The sequence below is a fragment of the Apostichopus japonicus genome, chromosome 13 (assembly GCF_037975245.1).
Source record: "Apostichopus japonicus isolate 1M-3 chromosome 13, ASM3797524v1, whole genome shotgun sequence".
NCBI lineage: Eukaryota > Metazoa > Echinodermata > Holothuroidea > Aspidochirotida > Stichopodidae > Apostichopus > Apostichopus japonicus.
Genome location: NC_092573.1, coordinates 24,099,357 through 24,120,307, shown reverse-complemented (window position 1 = coordinate 24,120,307; position 20,951 = coordinate 24,099,357). Strand labels below are relative to the sequence as shown.

Genomic DNA, 20,951 nt, shown 5'->3' with positions numbered 1-20,951 from the left:
GTGTTGGGAGGGTCCCGTTGCTAAGACAATTCCACTAACACACTGTGGAAAAAAAAACCTAGCAACAAAAAAGATGGCGCTATTTCATTATCTCTAACTTTGTCTGAGGTAAAAATTTTAATTAACAAATCAACCCTCAAAATGTCGGACGGGTCAGACTTTATGGACGATGAAGTTGATGATTATGATTTGGTGAGAATTTCACTTTTGACGTATTACATAGAGCAGAAACAGAGATGCAGCTGTCTAAGAGTATCCAAGTTCTCAGCCAAGAGAGAGCTGACGGTTTTATCTAATTGTCCCAGGCTACAATTCTTTTCGTACATGTGATTCCTAGCCTAACGTATACATGTTACTATTATTTGCATGGCCTAGCTTACGTTTTTATACACAGTCATTCCGACTGCCTCCTGAATCCTTAATTCCGCTGGAGTAGCTGCAGAATATTCAAACAGAATAAGAGTTAGACGAAGGGTAAATGCTACCGATAGTTCACCCCTAGAAATAAAATAACGAACGGTAACCATATCAATTTGAATTATTATTGATTGTGAAAAGCTAATGTTAGAGTAATAGTAGCTGACAATCACATTCCAAACTAGCCTTATGTAGGCCAAATGTTATTTTCATGCACAGTAACTGAGCATAAATTTGGGCCTAACAGGCAGTGGCACTGCATAATTCATGAAGTTAAAATGTTTGTCAATTATCACAGTGAGTCAGGAGTTTTGTAGTGCGAGGTACAGTGACATTAAATTTCAAAAGAAGCTTTCTGAGTCAAGCCAACTTGACATAGGTCTAGCTTAGGGCTAAATCAGCAACAGATGAAGTCTGTGTATTAATATGTGAGAATTCTGTCAAAAGGTTGAACTAATTGTGCAATGACAATGACCATGAACATATAGTTTTGTACAAGAAAGATTGTACCGACAGATCCTAAGATTGTGCAACATGTAACCATAACTTCTGCGTTCCACTCTCCTTGGTTTTTAGTAAATTTGTGAATCAAGGTTATGTTCCTCAGGACTGGAGATGTGCTAATATTACCCCGATTTTCAAGAAAGGTGATAAATCTATGCCCTGTAATTACAGGCCTGTTAGTTACACTTGTGTTGATTGTAAGGTCATGGAGTCTATTTTTTGAAAAGTTTGTGGTCAGTCACTTCAGTAGTCAGTCTTTGATCAGAGAGTCTCAACATGGCTTTTGTCAAAAAAGGTCTTGTCTCACTAATATTCTTGAGTTTATGAAAGATGTAACAAGCTCACTAAATAGGCAGAAGTCTGTAGATGTTGTGTTCCTGGATTTCCAGAAGGCCTTTGATGAAGTTCCCCACCAGCATCTTTTATTGCTTAGTGGTGACTTGATTCAGGTTTTCAAGATTGGGGACTTGAGTGTCCCTCCTGATCAGGGTCTTAGCTAGCGATGCGTCTCGCCGTCTTTGAGACGGCTAGATCGAAATGAAAGACGGCCGAATTTGAGTGGGACGGCTTTTGAGACGCCAATAAATGGCTCTGTCCAGCCTCCCAATTTAACGTAACTATTAGTTATTTGCATGTACTACTCAGTCAACGGGCGCCGCACGTTTAAATTGATGACACAACACTGTGAAATAAATCACTGAAAAAACCCTGACAGTCTAGTCAACAACACAATATGATAACCAACACTCAATAGCCAACCAACTAGCTAGGTAAAAAAAAATCGTTTCTTCGCGTGATCATTTTCGCACACCCGTGTATATGTATTTTTTTCCTCCTAGCTAGGTGTTGTGTATCACGGTTCTGTGAAAAGAGTGAGCTAATATTGACAGCTCCTGCGATGTTTTCCTAATATACCTGAAAAGGCAGTAGGAAAAAATTTTGCGTCGTAATAACGACCATGCAGTCTGTCTAGTTATAAAATGGCGCGAATTTCCGATTAATTTTTTATTAATGTGATAATGCGCGGGTTCGAGAAACCATTTGTCAAGGCAATACATGTATGCAACACAAGCGATCTTGCCTCGCAGTTAGTATGAATATCAACCCTTTTTCATTACGGTCGCCATGGTCGCATTGGCGACGACCATTCTCGGCTGGCGATGAGAATTTCTGGAAAAATTAACGCTAGTCCCCAGACCCATAATACTGTGGCGATCAGTTTGCAACTGAAAATTTCACCAATGCTTTACAAAAATAACGAAGGTGCCCGCCCGATGCGGTACTACCCGGTTCCTAATTTATTACCCGAATCCTACGCAAAGTGTGATTTTTTTTGGGCAAACCGAAGGTTAGGCAGATTTCCCATTGATTTAGTGTGTTGTTAGGCTACCATGTGGTCGAAGATAACAGCAATAACGAAAGTATTCCATGGATATCTTATAACTGCGTCACAATTTCAGCGAATAAACAGATGATTAGGCTTAGCTAGATTTCCGTTGACTTAGTGTGGTGTTAGGCTACCATGTTGGAGAAATTATTATTTATTCAATCGTTCCTTCTATTTCATAGAAGGAAAGGCTGACAAGGAAGTTTACGAGATGTTTATGGGTTATAGAAGGGATAACTAAAAAATAATAATCGCAAGTAGCTTTTTACTAATCGTTTATTGCAATGCGATCAAATTGGGCGAATAGCGCAATCTAGTGGCTATATGCGAACCCTGGGCCTGCATATTAGATAGTAGTACTAGTAGTAATAACTGTTTAAGAGCTAAATTGGATACTTATATGGTCTGATCCAATAAACGTGGAGAGCAAGCATAATCAGCGGCGGCAGTGTGATGTTGGTAGTAATGTTAATTATATGAAGTCATTAACAAGTTAATGAAAGAAACAAAAGCAAATAGAAATTACTGAGGAAGGTTTTATACCTTATATTACACCTACGTATTTGAACATGAAAACATAAAGTAAGATTTTTTTCACCGTACCCATTTTGTTAGAAAATAATATACATTAGCCTATGTCATTATTTTAATCAAAATGTACTAGCCACTGTCATCATTACTAACTAGTACTAGCTTTAAAGTAACGTTAGTAGTCAGTACTGACAGTAGTGCTACTCGATGTTGAGGCTAGGTCTAGTGTTTTTTGTACTAATATTTAGCATATCAAAGTGGTTATCAAAGTTTCATTCAGGCTATCAAAGTTTTATTCTGGGCCACCAGAATTTGGGGAAAATAAAGATTTGGTCGCCACAGGATTTTCTGTGACCGCATTCACTGGGGAATGTAAAAGGGTTGAGTATGATTGTTACCATGGTAATATATGAAGGCATGAGCTTTTTGCGCGGATTTCCTTGCTTTCTTTTCTACCTCCGTAATTTATACTTCTCAATTTCCGTGAATTTCTAACAACAGCGTTACTGTATCATTGATCCGTCATTCGCATGTTCTTCATTACCGAATCGATGCATATCCAACCTGCAGAGGGACAAAAACTATTATCCTAACACACTGTAGCATACGCAAAATACCGCAAATTGTTCTCTGGATTTTCAAAACGTTCCCAACATTATTGCAACGATATTTTCATAAATTTCCCATGATTTTCAATATTTTAGTATCATTAGAGTAAGGACAATTGAGGAGAAGTGTAGTGCTGTAGCTGCTGACTATTATTCCAGATTAAAACAGACCATTGTGTTCATTTTATGAACAGTAACATTTTAAGTATGGGTCGCCATGATGGAAAGAACAAGTAGGGTGAAAACGACAGGCTAGGCATGTGGCTTCAGTGTGCACATTTTGGTGTGAAACTTTGCTTTTGAGTGTTTTAATCAATTTAAAAATCTTTATAAAATAGGCACCAAAATGTTGTCTTTATACCTCAAATTTCTCAGAGCCTCCAGGGGCTTTGACCCCTGTACCCCAACCGGGGCGTTGCCCATGGACCCTACCACAGGCCCTAAGGCAGGCCCATGGACCCCACCTATAACTGTGTCGCACTGCAAGCTGACTGACGCCCTCGGCGTTAGTATAGTATCACCCACAAAGTTCTGTGATTTTTTTTTACCCCAGGCTCATCCCTGTATATCGATGACATTAACAGAATAAAGGCATATACTCTACAAGATACACAGTAGGCTATTTTATAGTACATAATGTTCATAAATAATTCCACAAGATATTGTTTGAACTTTTTGGTGCTCAAATTCTTTGTAATATATCAATTACTATAAGCTGTTTTCATGGTGCACTTTTGCACCTAGTGTTTTATAGCATTTTTTTATGTTTGAATGCCCCAAAAAATCATGATGGCTAAGGTGCTTTCACAGCTTTCTAAGCATACTTTTTACCCCAATTGTGTCAAATAAACCATTGATAGGGGCTGGGCTTCCAGGGGCCCTAAGGCGGGCCCCTGGACCCCACCCGTTATAGGCTTCGCGCTTCGCGCTCGCGCAGGCGCCTCCGGCGCCAGATGGATAGTCTCCTGAGCAGATGAGACACCCTATTTGAAATTCCTGGCTAAGACCCTGCTCCTGATCCATTTTTTTCCTACTAAACTTTAGTAAACGAGATATTCTATTCATGTTCTATCCTGAAACTGAAAATATGTGATCTATTAAAAGGAAACTCAAGTACAGTGTAATGTTGTGCTAAGTTTTCTGTGCTTCAATATTCAGCTGGTATTATAGTGACTGTGAGGACTTTAAAATGAATTGACAAGCGTTTCTCATTTCTTTGCTATTTTAGGAGTATTCAGAGGACAGCAATTCAGAACCAGATGTAGACTTGGAGAACCAGTACTACAACTCAAAGGCTCTCAAGGAAGATGATCCTAGGGCAGCTTTAGAGAGTTTTCAGAAGGTTGGACTTTTGTAATTTTTTATCAACACCAAGATACAGCTCATTGCAGACTGCTATCATGACCCCCCCCCCCCAAAAAAATAATTTTTTTGTGTATTATGTCAGTTTTAGGAAACAATAAATGGACTGGCACACCAGGAATATACTTGATGTTACAGAAATTCACTTTGAGATTAATACCCTGTTGCTCCAGTTATGTGTTAATGAGAAGGATATCCAAATTCACAGCGCGTACTCCCTCACCTCATATAACCTATGCATTACCGTATTAACCTCGCTCTAGCATCTGGCAATTTGTCTGTATGTAAGTGTGGCCATCTCCCTTCCGTAATTGCCAGCTGTTACGCAAGTATCGCTCTCTTATTGCTCTCACTAAATCCTAAGATTTCAATTACTTCGTCTAAAGTTTATCGTTGTTTTTGTAATTCTTTTTCATCTATTCAACGTCCTGCACGTTTGAACTGCTTTTTGTCTTTGAAACGTTTTTTCTTTCGTGATTTTCGAACGTTTTTTTGGTTTACCTCGTGAACGTGGTTCACGTAGCGTGGCTAGGCCCGCACCTTAGTGTAGCGTTCCCCTAGCGTTTATTTACTTCCACGTACAGCAGTCGTGTACGTGGGCTTACTTGCAGTTAAGTAACTGCTTTGTTTAGTTCTTCATACTGTTTTCGTACAGCAGTCGTGTACGTTTTCCCTTTGCAGTAAAGTAACTGCCTTGTTTATTTTTCGTACTGGTTTAGATACGAATTTCTTGCTGTTCACGTACAGCAGCCGTGTACGTTTTCATTCTGCAGTAAAGTAACTGTTTTTGATTTAGTTTTCACAGCTTCAGGTCTCGGAGATTTCTCGAAAAAAAAAAAAAAAATTTTTCGGAGATTTCTCGGAAAAAAAAAAAAAAAAAAGGATGGAAAACTGCCGTTCTTGTAAGCAGTTCCGTCCGTTCAAAGCATGGGATAAGCATGATTTATGCCCAAAGTGTCGCCCATGCGGGAGTAAGCAGACCTGCTCCATTTGCCAGGACTGGACCCAGGAGCGCTGGGATTTGATCGGTACCTGGCTGGCGGATAAAGCCGCAGAAAAAAGAAAGAAGGCGGCTTCCTCAAAGCAGGGGAAAAAGAAGCCGCCGGCGAAGGAACCCCAGGCGGCCATAAGAGATGGCATAAGCCCTAAACATGGGGGAACGGAGGGCGCCATACGAGATGGCTCAAACCCTCCTCAGGAACGGGTATCCATACGAGATGGAGCTAATTCCCGTGCGGCGTCAGCTCAGCCACGGCCGCGACCCCAGGAGGGTCCGTCCACTTCAGGCCACGTGGAGTCCAGAAGCCCCCGAAGACAAGCGGTGGCGGACTTATTTACTTCAACTCCGGGGTCGTGGGACCACAACCGGAGAGATTTCTCGGGGTTCTCCCCGGAGAGTACGGAACGGCGCCAAAGCCGAAGCAGAAGCCGTACCCACAGCCGTAGCCGCGGTAGGAGCCGGGAAAGACACCGGCGACCTCGACGCAGGTCGAGGTCTGGCTCGTCGCCCTCGTCCTCGAGCGGACATTCTTCTGGGCGACACAGGGCCAAGAAACGAAAGAGGAGACAATCCCCAGATCCGGGGCAGGCTCTCCTTTCCCAGGTTAAAGACCTCCTGGGACAATTGCTACAAAAGCCGAGTCAACAGGACCCGGAACAACAAGGGGCTCCGTCAATTCCACCACAACCGGCGCCACCGCCAGCACCGGTTACGGACGATCTCGCCCCTGAGGAGGCCCAGGCAGATCCCTGGGACGACGTCTCCTCCAGAGCTGATGATGCGCTGTCAATCGCAGCTAGTGCCCGCCTCCTCAGTGGAGACTCCGAGGCGGAGGATGAAGAACCCTTACGGGGTACAGAAATTTCGGCGGAAGCCTTTGAGAAGGCGACGGCAGTACTCCGCAGAGTCCTCGGCTTCGAGGAAAGGGTGGATGCGCGGGCCCACGAGGGGCCGGCATCCAAACTCACTTTGAACGCGGCCACCCAAAAGCCTCGAGCCTCCATCCCGGTGGATGTGGAATGTAGAGAGCGGTTCGAGGCGGTGGCACAGGCGAAACGCTGGACAGCCTTCCAGCGATCAGCCCATCGCACTTTCCACGTGGGCGACGAAGACTGGGAAAGTCTTTTCACGCCACCCCAAATCCCGCCTCAAGTGAAGGAGAGACTTCGGTCGGCGGGTGCCTTAGACGGCAAAGACAAGTTCAGGGAGAAGGGTGCACAGACCCTAGAATCCTCCCTGTTCGACGTAGATAGGGCCTCCCGCGCAGGGATGAAGTACTCGTCAGCCCTATTACTTTTCGCCGAGCTATTGAACAGATCGTTCCAACAGGCCCAGGCATCGGGTATCTCCCGCAAAGATACCGCCGCCATCATTGCCCTCCTGGGACCCGTTTCCAGGATGGTATTAGACCAGTTCGCCCGCGTCTCGGTTAAGGCTACCTTGACACGTCGGGACCTGGTTCTGAACTCCCTGAATTGGTCGTCCAGATCCACGGCGGACGCGTTCCGCAACTTACCGATCCTGGGCAGCGACCTCTTCGGCGGCAAGTTCGATGACAAACTCCGGGAGGAGGCAGAGAGGATGAAGTCTCTGAGGGAGGCGGATGAGCATATGTCCCGCCCGACCTCATCCTCGCGCCCACGTTTTGACTCAAGACAAGGTAGCCGCTCAAGATCCAGCTACAGTCAGAGTCGGGGCGCTCCGCGAACGCATTCCGCTCCTTCGCGGCCCGAACACAGGCCGTACCGCCCGCAATACCGCGGAAGCCGCGGAAGCCGCGGGCGCGGTAAACGGCCCTAGGGATGCCCACCCCACCGTAGCGGCCAAGGCCAAGGTGGGGGGGCGACTAAGAGTTTTCTGGGCTCACTGGGAGAAAATCGACCCAGGAGCCTGGGTACTGGACGTGGTAAAAAGGGGCTACGAGATAGAGTTCTCGTCTACCCCACCCCAATATGGCCTCTTCGCAACCACGCCAGTACCCGAGATACCGGAAAAGCGGGCCGCCCTCGAAGACGAGATCAACAGTCTTCTCAAAAAAGGCGCCATTACGCGGGTCACCACCGCAAACGCGGACGGCCCCCTCTTCCGGTCCTCGTTCTTCCTCACGCCGAAGAAGAACGGGACTTGGAGGCCCATCCTGAACCTCAGACCTCTCAACAGGAGGTTCATCCGACCGGAGAGGTTCAGGATGGAGACTCTCACATCAATCCTCCACCTACTGCGCCCAGGGATGTGGGCATCCTCCGTCGATCTAAAGGATGCCTACCTACATATCCCCATCCGACTCGAGGACCAGCGGTTCCTCGCGTTCAGGTACAAGGCCATAGATTACCGCTTCACAGCGCTACCATTTGGCCTCTCCACGGCACCCAGGGTTTTCACCAGGGTAACAAGGGCGGTCCTGGCTCACCTCCGCCGAAACGGGGTAATGGTGTTCGCCTACCTAGACGATTGGTTAGTACTCGGCAACTCCCAACAAGGGGCTCTCGCCAGTACAAACGCCACCGTCTCCCTCCTGACGAAACTGGGGTGGTTAATCAATGTCGAGAAATCCAACCTCGTGCCCACTCAATCGATCATATACTTAGGGGCCCGTCTCGACCTCGCCAGCGGCATGGTCTACCCGACGGCCGAAAGAACGGCAAGCCTAGTGGCCACGGCCAGAAAAATACTAGGCAATCGGAATACCCCAGCGCTCACGTGGCAGCGCCTATTGGGGAAGATGGCGAGCTTCACAGACCTTCTAGACCTGTGCAGACTCAGAATGAGGCCGCTCCAGCGGCACCTCCTCAAACACTATGCCCCGGATCGGTCGTCGGCGGCAACGCCAATCCCACTTCCAACGGGGCTTCGCCCGTTTCTCACGTGGTGGGCAGAGTCGGACAGGATCGCGGCAGGGCGACCTTTCCGGAACCCAGCCCCTACAACGTCGATCACGACGGATGCCTCCCTCAGCGGCTGGGGAGCGGTATGGGGCACACACACAGTTGCCGGCGAATGGGCGGAGCCCGAGAGGGGTCTCCATATCAATATTTTAGAGACGGAAGCGGTCCTGAGGGCCGTACGTCACTGGGCAACCCACCTAACGGGCCACACTGTCACGGTCCGGTCAGACAACACCACGACCGTGGCGTATATCAACCGTCAAGGGGGCACTCGATCCCTGGCCCTCCTACGCAGGACATGGGACCTGCTCGTCCTCTGCGACTCCCTTCGGATCGGCCTACGGGCGTCCCACCTAGCAGGGAAAGACAATATACTGGCAGACGCACTGTCCAGGGGGTATCTAGACAATGGGGAATGGGAGCTCTCCCGAACGTGGTCCGACCACATATTCCACCTGTTCGGCAGGCCGTCCGTCGACATGTTCGCGACGGCCAAGAACGCCAAACTCCCGACGTTCTGCTCCAGATACCACGACCCGCAGGCCTGGAAGACCGACGCCCTAGTCGTCTCATGGGCGGGCCTCTCCATGTACGCCTTTCCCCCACTGGGATTACTCCGCAGAATTCTCACGATGCTTCGGGACGTGGAAGCGGACATGCTTTTGATCGCACCTTGCTGGCCCAATCAAGCATGGTTCCCACTCATCATCGAAATGCTGGTAGACCTACCATACAAATTCCCACCGGCCGCCAAGCTCCTCTCCCAACGGAGCGGCCACATAACCCACCCCGACATCACGAGCCTCCATCTAGCTGCGTGGAAACTCTCCGGCTCTCGCTCCAGACAGCGGGGTTTCCACCGGAGGTTGCGGACATTGCAGTGGATGCCCGCCGGCAGTCCACGGTTAAAACATACGATTCTAGACTGCACCGATACTATGTTTGGGCCGGGGACAACGCTGCTGATCCCGTGGAGGCCTCAGTAGACCAGGTGGCGGCCTTCCTACTCGAACTCTTCCGAGAAGGGAAGCAAATAAGTACAATTAGAAATTACCGCTCCGCAATAGCAGCGGTTCACAGCGGATTCTCGGATGGCTCCTCAGTAGGAACCAACCCGGTCCTCCGCCAGGTCTTAAGGGGCATGTTCCACAGACGCCCTCCCAGGCGCCGCCTGGCCCCGTCATGGGCCCTCCACGAGGTCCTGACGACCCTTGCGGGCTCTCCGTACGAGCCGTTACACAATGCTCCATTGGACAAACTAACACACAAAACTCTGTTTCTGATCGCGGCCGCCTCTGCCAGGCGCAGAAGCTGTCTCCACGCGCTCACCCTCCAACGGGGGTTCACGAGGTTCGAACCAGGAGGAGTCAGATTACTACCTGACCCTCACTTCCTCCCAAAGAACCAATCAGTAACCTTTACCCCGAACGAGATCTTCCTACCGAGTCTGTCACAAGCCTCGTCAATCGCGGAAGACAAGCGCTGGTGCCCTGTCCGAGCCCTTAAGTGGTACATAGAGAGGACCAAACAGCTACGTACCTCGGACAGGCTCTTCATTTTACCGCGGTCGCCCTACACCCCGGCCTCAAAGGACACCATTTCACGGTGGATGGCCGACTTAATTCGTGCCCACACCCAGCCTGGGGAACCCGTCCGGGCGCACGACGTCCGAGGCCACGCCACGTCCAGGGCGTGGTTCCGGGGGGTTCCCCTGGAAGATATTATGAAGGCGGCGGCCTGGAAGACCCCGTCTTCCTTTGTCGCCTGTTATCTCACAAACACCCCTGCCACGGAAGGGGATTTTGCCCGAGCGGCCCTAGGTCCGCCGCCCGCGAGATCCTCGACCCACCGCCAGGGCTCCTGTGTCACAAATGCATAGGTTATATGAGGTGAGGGAGTACGCGCTGTGAATTCCCCAAACCTTAACCGGTTTGTGAATTAACGAGCGACGTACTCACCTCATATAACATCCCGACCCGCCTCCCCACTATGGGGGACCTCGCGGACGGAACCATACAACCACGTCGGATACCCTCCTCGGATACTAGGGGAACTGGCCACGCAGATATGACCATGTGTCGGCCTTTCCCCCCAGGAATTTTCGAGGGATGTCGTGGGGTCCCGCCTACACCCACCGACGACCCACTCTGGACCCACTTCGGGCCCACTCAGGACCCACCTGTCACCCACACCAGCCCACCTAGGGCCTCTTCAGGTGAGAATGTTTTTGGTTGTATCCTCGGGGTTTCCGCCCCTTGGTCGATCCTCTCCCCCTTCTCCGTCCGGTGCCGCACCATTGCGGCCTGGAAATTACGGAAGGGAGATGGCCACACTTACATACAGACAAATTGCCAGATGCTAGAGCGAGGTTAATACGGTAATGCATAGGTTATATGAGGTGAGTACGTCGCTCGTTAATTCACAAACCGGTTAAGGTTTGGGGAACCAGCATGCTGCCAGGACAATGTTTCTGTTGTCACTGCTTAGCCCTCAATTGAACCTTAAGCAACTACATGTTTTCTACACAAGGGCTTAAGTCGTCTACAGTAGGACCCAAATTGGTGCATGGATACCATTGCCAGCTGTTATACCTTAAGTCCACTTTTACAATTCTTCCACGCCAGTCAAGGCTACAGTGGTTATTTTGGTCTGATTGCAAATGCCATTAATGGAGGTGATTGTAAGAGACATTTAATAGGAAATATGGGATGAAACAAAGTGAACCTGTGCATTATAATCCTATGCATTACTATCTAACGACAAGAAAGGTATGAACAGCAAAAGAAAACAAAGAAACCCCCCCCCCCCCCCGCACCTAAAGAAAAGAAAAAGGAAAAAAGCTGAGCTTCTCAGAGATATATACTTCTATCAATTAAATAATTTAAGTATGAACACTAACAATACAATGTGTCACAAGTTGATGCCTTTCGATTCACATTATTGATCAGTTTGACAGAGTAGGTTCATTGGTATTAGCATTCTGATTTGCTTAAACTGTTTCTGTCTTTGCTCTATCCAGGTTTTAGAATTGGAGATGGAGAAAGGTGACTGGGGATTCAAGGCCCTCAAACAGATGATAAAAATTAATTTCAAATTAGTAAGTATCAAACTTGTTGACGACATCATTGAATATCCTGGAAAAAAAACCCACCTGGGAATGTAGCAACAGTATTAGACTTGATGATATTGAGTTTTAACCCATGAAATCTAAAACTGTATTGTCATTTTAATTTTGAGAAGAAGAATCATGTATTGTCTTATTTGGAAAGGGATTTAACCTGTGTTTCTTTTGCGGTACATTTGCGTCATTACTCATTTGTGAAAATGCTCTTCGTGTAGTTATTTTAGTTGATCAACAATAAAGTTAAAATGTCATTCTCGGAACCTCACATTAAATGTAATTGACTGTGTTTGTATTGTCAAGTTCGTAAAGAAAGTAGTTGTAGGAAAGAAGAATGTATGTGGATTTTCTCATGAATAATTCATGACATAGTTGTATATTTTGCATGAAGAGTAAACAAAATTCTTAACGATACTTTGATATCAATAACATTAGTATGAGGTTGCTGGATTTTGGCGTAACATATTTTATTCTCAGTCACACAATTAATATTATCTGCCTTTATTTGTGTAGTTTTTAATCTTCTATATCATTAAATTGATTGTTTTCGTTGAAACAGGGCAATTACGAAGAAATGATGAACAGATACAAACAATTACTAACATACATCAAGGTGAGTTGACCTCTCATAGATTTCATTGAATAGATATATACAAGGCCCTGATCTAGAAAGTCCTCAAGGTATCCCAGTAACCTAATCTCCACATTTAATCCACACCTAAACTTGTGCATAAATGGATGCCTGCTTTCCTAAAGGGAATGCTATTTTAGTGTTTCATACTTGTTCGCCTTTTATTTCAACCTCTAAGAAGCACCTGTCTTTTTTGTCTTTTCCCTCGTTTGGAAAAGTGAGTTGCCTAGGTGACCAAAGGTACAGTTGGAACAAAATTTGAAGTAGTTGTAATCCTTCATGAAGACTGTACTCACTTGTAGTATTCTATCCCTTCCGGGTGATATCAATGAAGTTTTCTTTGGCACTGGGATAAATTTATTCAGACATGGTAACAGTCTCAAGAAAAAACAATACCATACTCTGAACTGCCCTGCCGCCAATGGTGTCACGATTCAATGCATTCTACCTCCATTGCAGGCCTGAAAGTTGATCTATCGATTAAATAATATTAGCAATTATTGGCAAATTATTGGCAATTAATAGGATGCACCTATTCATGTGGTCTCCACTATTCATCATTTGTTTTCCCCGTTACAACAGAGTGCTGTGACGAGAAACTACTCAGAGAAATCCATCAACAGCATCCTCGATTACATATCAACCTCCAAGAATATGGCCCTGCTGCAGGACTTTTATGAAACAACTTTGCTAGCTTTGAAAGATGCCAAGAATGATAGACTATGGTTTAAAACCAACACAAAAGTAAGTCTTAGGAATAACATTGAAAATATTAGTTATGAGTTGTATATTAGTTAAAGGAACTAGAGAGGGATTATAAATCTTCCCCCAAAATGTTTGCTCTGTCTTGGTTGGACGGAGTGGAGGACGTCAAGAGTGACAAAAAATGTCAACATATTTTTTGGCCGATCATGAAGAATTCTTTTGCCTTGGAGGGCATTCAAATAGAATCACTAGATCATTCGATTGTGTCCCAAAGTTTCACGTATCCAAAACCACATAACTTCCATAATTAGTTTTTTTAGATTTTGTTATTGGTAAAAAGGACCTCAGTGGAATTAAGTTATGATATTTGTTGTCAATAAAATTTGATAATGTCATACAAGTTATTGTAAGTTTATAGTCTTGCATTTTTATTGTGTGGGTACTGAGGTATGAAGATTTCTTCTGAACTGCTGCATTTCAAAGCCAACTAAATAGAAGACTGTGTTGGCTGATATTGAATCTAAACATTTTAAATGTCTGTAATGTTGGGTCTATTCAAGGTTTAAATTTCATTTTAATGAAGTTCAATTAAAATTTGACCTGGAATTTATAATGTAGTTGTATCCAGATTCTCTGTAAATCTGTCAGTATCATGACTAGATAAAATGGTTATCAGGTATTGTAATATTTATTAATATGTAAATTACTTCATTACCATATCCTATAATTCATACCTATGAATATCAGGTGTCATAATGTTCGTTGGGGCAACTTTTTTCTTCAGCTGGGGAAACTACATTACGACAGACAGGAGTACAACAAACTAGCAAGAATATTAAAACAACTGCACCAGTCCTGTAAGGTAAGGGATAGACAATTGAAAGAAATTAATGGTTTCAACTTCACTCCTGAATCTAAGCTTTATGGAAAGCCAGGCTACTCTTCTAATTAAGGCCTTATGACTATGTAAACTGTTATTTTATAAAGTTGTGATATTATAACCACTTGTCTTGAAGTGTCTTACACAGGAAAGGTTCATCATTTGGAAAATATTTTTACATTTAACAAATAAAAAATGATAAAAAAAAAGGAAATTGAGGTGAATTTCCCTAGTCAGTACGCAACTAGTAGATTTGAAAATGTACTGTGTTAACATTTATTGGAAGTTTTCCTTAAAAGTCAATCAGCTATTCATATATACAATTGACAACAGGCAGGAAGATTAAAATTAACTTCGAACAGAGTGTATTGATAAGTCTCAAACAAGGGTAGGATTATTAATTAAATTATTAATTAAATTAAATGGATAGTGACTAGGAGGTATGGGTCAGTTGCTGCTAGGGTACAACCTTGAAGTTGGAGCACCACTGCTGCATATATAACTAATAGTGACACAGGCAAAGGTATATTGAAAAGTTCAACAGTCAAGGGGAGACAGGTGTTATTTGTAAATGTACCCACCCAGTGTTTCAGGGTCCATGCATGTTATACCTCCTGCATCTATCTTCTAATTGTCTCTTGCCTCACAGACAGAAGACGGATCAGTGGACTTGAAGAAAGGAACTCAATTACTGGAGATCTATGCACTAGAAATACAAATGTACACAGCACAGAAGAATAACAAGAAACTAAAGGCATTGTATGAACAATCCTTACAGATCAAGTCAGCTATCCCTCATCCACTCATAATGGGTGTCATTAGAGGTAAGATGTCAAAGGTCACCAAACAGTGGTCGATTTCATCACTAACATTACGGATCGTCTGGGAACCGGAAATACTCTTCAGTATACTTATCTTGTAAATGCTATGCAGGGGTGTAGTCACTTATGAAGAATGTTACCATTTAAAACTATCCTGGTAATGTGTTTTGTCTGCATTGATTAGGTACTGGGTATTTAGCTTTGCCTTATCTGAGATTGTCAAAACTATTAGTATTTATGAATTACTGCTGCATATCTGGGTGCAGAGATCATATTAAAAGCTGTTTCATTCTGGATGCTTTTTCTGCACCATTTAAATCCCATGAGACAATAACGTGAAAAACAAAGCTTGGACATGAGTCTCATACGTTGAATCTACATCCATGTTACAAGAACCGTATCATTTTATGTGGAGGTCAAATATCATTTGCGGTGGAAAGTCTGAGATATATTTAGATAGCTCCAAGAGAGTAAAACTTTGATGGACTTTCAAGCAGCCTGATATGCACAACCACATTGTTGCAAGAACCTTGTTTTAAATAAGTAGAAAAATATGACAAGGAATCACAGAGCCTTTTTGGCCTGCTTCCTGACTGCTTTTCAACCATTTCTTCATCTTTTTGCATCAGGCTAAAGATCCTTTACTTCTCTGAAAAGGTTATTTCTTTGCATTGACGTTGTATGGTTACATGTAATTGGTTTTTCGTGTCTTTTTCTTCGGCCAGAATGCGGTGGTAAGATGCATCTAAGAGAGTGTGAGTACGAGAAAGCTCACACAGACTTTTTTGAGGCTTTCAAGAACTACGATGAATCAGGGAGCACCCGCAGGACGACATGCCTGAAGTATCTAGTGCTCGCAAACATGCTGATGAAGTCGGATATCAATCCGTTTGAATCACAAGAGGTGAGTGCGAAGAAAAAAAAATAACCTTGTATATTGATTTTAGCTTGCTTTTGTGTTTCCTTGGATTTAGATTCGTTGTCACTAACCCGTTTCCTCACAACCAGTGCAATATCATTCAAAGTGCAACTTGCTTTATTTGGTTTTGTTAGCCCTATGCATTCTGCAACTAACTATGAAAATGGGGACCTCTACCGCCATATTCCCATATTCTTATTCCCCACCTCTTGTAAATTGTACACAACATTAAAAGAAAATTCTTTATTTGTAAACATGTATACTGTTTAAATTGAGGTGTACATACCCAAAACTGATGTAGGAAGCCACTAACTTTGTCAGTAATTCTAAGTTTTCCTTTTTCAAATTCATCTTTGTAACTTCATTTTCTATGAATTGAAAGGGAGGTTGTTGGGAAAGGGTGTTTGACACTAAATATACCACACGTGACTTGAATTGTTGCTTCCTTTCTCCTTTCACCAGACAAAACCGTACAAGAACGACTCAGAAATACTAGCAATGACGAATTTAGTTAGTTCATATCAGAATAATGACATCACAGAGTTTGAAAAGATTCTAAAGAGGAACAGAAAGAATATAATGGATGACTTATTCATCAGAGAACACATAGAAGGTAAGTCAAACTCTTAGCTGGATTAGAAACCTTTTCGTTTATTTCTCCTAGTCAATCTTCAAAAATATAAATGTGTGAATGTCTTTGCGTGATTGCTGTAGGCATTTAGAAGACTTCATCTCTGAAGTGAAGTTCTGTTTGCTCGTTGATACTTTACATTTTCAAAAACCGAAAAAACATTCACTTTTATATCCTCAAAGGACATAATTGAGTTTTAATATCAATTTGGGAGAGGTAAATAGTTAATCATTATTTTTTCATCATTTTTTCAGACCAGTGGTGAAGTATGAATATTTGGGCGGGGGGGGGGTGGGGGGTTGGGCAGTTTAGGTGGGGGTTTAGGTGGGGCAAGGATAGGTTTCACTAGGGGAAGTGAAACAATGTAATGAGCTCAAAAGTTGTGAGGATGTCTTCATGCTTTGTAGAACTCTGTACTTTTGTTTAAGTGTCAGAAAGTTCTGGTAATGTTTATGTGTCTATAAATTTCTAACAGATTATCATATTAATAAATATTTGGAAGGCACACAACTACATTTTCATAGTAAAGGGGGTCTACTTTGCATATAAGATTCAGGGCTGAACCAAATCGATAAGTGATGCATCTAACCAATGGCTGACTGTCCTTGATTGGTGAAAACCTTACACGTGTAAACTGAATGAATCTGCTGAGTGGTCCAGCTCGTTTACAGCGGGGAAGTTTATGGAGGACGGAAGCTGAAAACTCAACAAGACTCTATGTTAAGTTCTTATATAGAAATCTGAAGTCTGCATGTCTCTTTCCTTCTCTACTTTTAGATCTTCTGAGAAACATAAGGACACAAGTGCTCATCAAACTCATTAAGCCGTACACACGGATTCACATACCATTTATTTCTAGGGTAAGTCCTTGCTTTTAAGATCACTTACCGAGTAAAGGGATACTAGAGTGCAGATGTTAATTCAGCCAAACACGTCCTTCAGTTTTTTTGCATCACAAATGAAAATTTGTATCTTGATAGAAAGTTGTATGACAGAGGTGTAAAGTTTGAAATGTTGATGAATTTTTTAAAATGTGCCCATGCTTTTTTGTTTTGTTTTATGATTGAACTTTGTTAATCTATGGTTAAAAATATTGATTAAAAAATTGATGGTTAAAAGTGACATTTATGGTTAAAATTTTAAACATGCGAATGGGGATTTTGTTCATTAATGTTCAAGGCTCTTTGTGTGTGTGCCTCTTAACCTGACTTTTGAGATCTGAATGTCATCCTAAAAGCTGCTATCAAATCGACTCCTTCAGGATGGGAAGAGAAACAAAGTAACTCTGAAGTATGGATTCTTGATCTGATTACAACAGATTTCTCATATTGACCTGACTGGTAGTTCTGTCCAATTATATGCCTTAACATTGACTGGCATTAAAGTCTGTTTTTCCCTTCCTTTTCTCTCCCTTGCTCTTATAACAGGAACTCAACATAGATGTAACAGAAGTAGAGAGTCTACTTGTGCAGTGTATTTTAGATCAGTGAGTATTCTACCATTTAGCATTTTATTAAGGGGGGGGGGGGTGGGGGGGAACTAGGCCAATTCTGCGCAAGGAAAATCCAATCTCAATATCTCCTTCCTGAGTTTTGATATAGGTTTCTGAATATCTCCTGGATTGTTGCCACACAAATCCTTCATTATTCTTGGGAAAGAATGACAGTGGGTGGTCAGTGATGACCTCTGTCGTTGAATTCTCGAAAATGCAGAACCTTTGAACTGTTTGTTTACTTTACCTGTTACAAATGTTAGAGTAGTTTTAGGGAAATAGGATTTCCTTTCTCTGGGTAGATGATGTTTACATCACAGACAAAAAAAAAACAAGAAAAGAAAAGGAGTTTTCAAGTCAATTGAATTATCACAGATCTGACTGTTGTGGCTGTGTGAAAGGTTAACAAGTAATTCCCACGAGTTACTTATCTCGATTTATTGTCTTTAATTTAAACAAAGTATTTGCATCTTAAACGTAGTATTTCATCGCTGGTTTTCTTATGATATCAGTCAATCCAGATAGCAAGAGGTATTTTCTATAGGAGTACCACAATACTTAACAACCACATTGGATTTTCACTAAGATTTTAAAGATTTATGGTGCCAGACATTTTCGTCCAAACAAAAATCAAGACATTAACCCCTTTAACATTAACATTAGACCTAAGAGTAGATGGGATATTATTAACCAATCTGTCTCAGGTCTAAAAATTTCAGCAAATTTATGGTGTGAGACCCGAAATCCTTCACCAAAGATGGCGTTTGGGGAAAAAGTCCCCTCCAGCCCCGATCACTACGTAGTTGTGTAAATGTGTTTTTGAGAGACTCGTTAGTTCATTATTATGATTATTTTTGTTTGTTTGAACTTTCAGCACAATCTTTGGCAGGATTGATCAAGTGAATCAAGTCTTGGAACTGAACGAGGAGTCCAAGGAATCGGCTAGGTATGAAGCTCTCGATAAGTGGACGGCCCAACTGGGATCCTTGCACCAATCAGTGGCCAACAATCTGGCATAGCTAGCAGCACTGGCCAGTAAAACAAAAGACTATTCTTAGCATATAAATTGCTCAAGCTGATGAATGATGGAACACCGCTTTACATTGTGCATCTTATTACTGGAACGAAAGACGTTTTCAGGGGTCACGTCTGGTCGGCCAGCTCAATAAAACGATCGTTCAGTGCTTTTATTTTATACCTGGAGGACAGTTTTAAAAGCACAGCTCTTCTTATGGTGCAGTAATCTATTTTGCTTCCTGATCAGAGAAACTTACCAAGACCACATCGAATCTTGTTTGCTGTTGATATTTTCCATTTTCATCCATTACAAAGGATTTGCACAAAGATCTGATGTAAGTTTGACTATTAACAAGAATAATAAAGTTTAGGTGTATGAAACAAAACCCAAAAAACTAGCAGTAACATGGCAGCAATGGTTACATCAGAGTAATGCAGAATGGTTAGGGGGAAGCCGTGTATAGGCACAAGTTACAAATAATGTACTCGTTGAGGAGAGTGGTGGAGAGGCAGGGGATGGGTGGAAGGGTGGGGAGGAAGGTTTAGAAAATAGAGACAAGGAAAGGATAACTTATCCAAGGCAAGTGTTAGTTTCTGCATATTTCATGAATGGCAGACATTTCTTTTGTATTCAGCTGGTGTAACAGATGGGAGATTTAGTAATGTTAACTCGATCTGTTGAGGCCTAGCTTTGATGCTCTAATCAATATGTATGTCCCTTGTGAATGAAAGATGATAATATTGCCACCGTTAGGAATGCTGGATAGCTGAGGTATATATGACATAGCACAATGAGGTCGGTGTGGCACACACGAGGAAAGTATCGCTATCCACCACTTCTTCTTTCTCTCCACACCTCATAACCCGGAAAAATGGCTCTTAAAATGGCTTAACCTGGAAAAATGGCTTTTGTGGTAGTAAATTTATAGTACAAACTGCAATTGTACATACTGTATAATAATGCACCTCCTGTCCTCTCCTATTTTCTTGCATTAAATTTCCAGTCATAACTTCTAGAAGCCCATGAGGCAATATATCATATGATCTTGAATGATTACAAACCCCAACAAGCATTTTAGTGTATTCCTCTAAAAATCACTTTCATTATCTGAGATATTCTGTAGGACCTAATTTGAGTCTAGAATCAGAATCTCCAGGAAAGAGCACTTCTGTAAACTTTTATCAATTTCTGGTAAACTTTGGAGATAGTCATGATGACCTCTAACCATAAGGTACACAAGCTCTTCTCAATGTGAACCTGTGTTATTTTGCAGGAAATTATATAACTGTTTTCTCCAAAATCCAACAGTTTACAGGGAAGTGGAAGTTCAGCAATTTCAAAAGAGAAAGTCAAGTGACAGCTACTCATATCCGCTAATAAGTGGTCACCATCTGAACAGAGGGATCATTTCGTTAACTGCTTTCATTCAAAATATGTTACTCTACATTCCTATGTGTTTCCTGGGTAACATGAAGAGTTGGTTCAAACTTCATATTATACCTGTATCTTGCTTCTCTCTTTGGCATAGCTATTGCTGCATGTCATTGTCCATAGACCATAAGTCAAAATGTGTTGCAAACCTCATAGGGAAGTTTGATGATGGGTTGCTAAGGGAAAGACCTCAGCCAAATACTATTAGACAAGTTAGTTCAGCTCTGCTTTGATTTGTCACTAACTCTGCCTCAACCAGCACTTGGACACTAGTAAAGCACTCTAAATATTTGTCACTAATGCTTAATGTAATTTATGGCTAAGTATACATGAGGTTAGTGTAAAGGAATGAAACTGAGTGTGAATATGAATGAGTTTATATGCAGAACTGCAGATAAATGTAACGTCCATGACTGACAAACCTTAAGGAATTTGCTGGACGAAAATGCTAGAAACATACTCAAAAAGTTATATTTGTCTCTGGGATGTAAATGACGTTGTCCAATTGAGTGCGATTTTAAATATATTTCCCACAAATTATTTTGCCAGGTAAGGGCAGTGAAGGTTGCTTATATTTTTCCTGAATACCCTCACACCATTCTCAACCT

At 43.0% G+C, this 20,951-nt stretch overlaps 1 protein-coding gene across 1 annotated transcript; it reads left to right on the top strand.

Annotated features, from left to right (window-relative positions):
- The first annotated feature begins 48 nt into the window (after positions 1–48).
- LOC139979107 (COP9 signalosome complex subunit 2-like) lies at positions 49–19,306 on the top strand. The gene is made up of 12 exons (XM_071989787.1): positions 49–192; positions 4,676–4,789; positions 11,714–11,791; positions 12,375–12,428; positions 13,029–13,190; positions 13,936–14,013; positions 14,681–14,855; positions 15,578–15,756; positions 16,234–16,384; positions 17,180–17,262; positions 17,830–17,888; positions 18,769–19,306. Exons 1-12 carry the CDS (start codon positions 142–144, stop codon positions 18,911–18,913), a joined length of 1,329 nt encoding a protein of 442 aa, XP_071845888.1. The 5' UTR covers positions 49–141; the 3' UTR covers positions 18,914–19,306.
- Positions 19,307–20,951: the final 1,645 nt, after the last annotated feature.

What these genes read in the sequence shown, in the direction of transcription:
- LOC139979107 (XM_071989787.1), top strand. Translation starts at nt 142, where the DNA reads ATGTCGGACGGGTCAGACTTTATGGACGATGAAGTTGATGATTATGAT. An exon ending in TAAAAATTAATTTCAAATTA is followed by an intron (nt 11,792 to 12,374) that starts GTAAGTATCAAA and finishes TCGTTGAAACAG; the next exon opens with GGCAATTACGAAGAAATGAT. An exon ending in ATCCGTTTGAATCACAAGAG is followed by an intron (nt 15,757 to 16,233) that starts GTGAGTGCGAAG and finishes TCCTTTCACCAG; the next exon opens with ACAAAACCGTACAAGAACGA.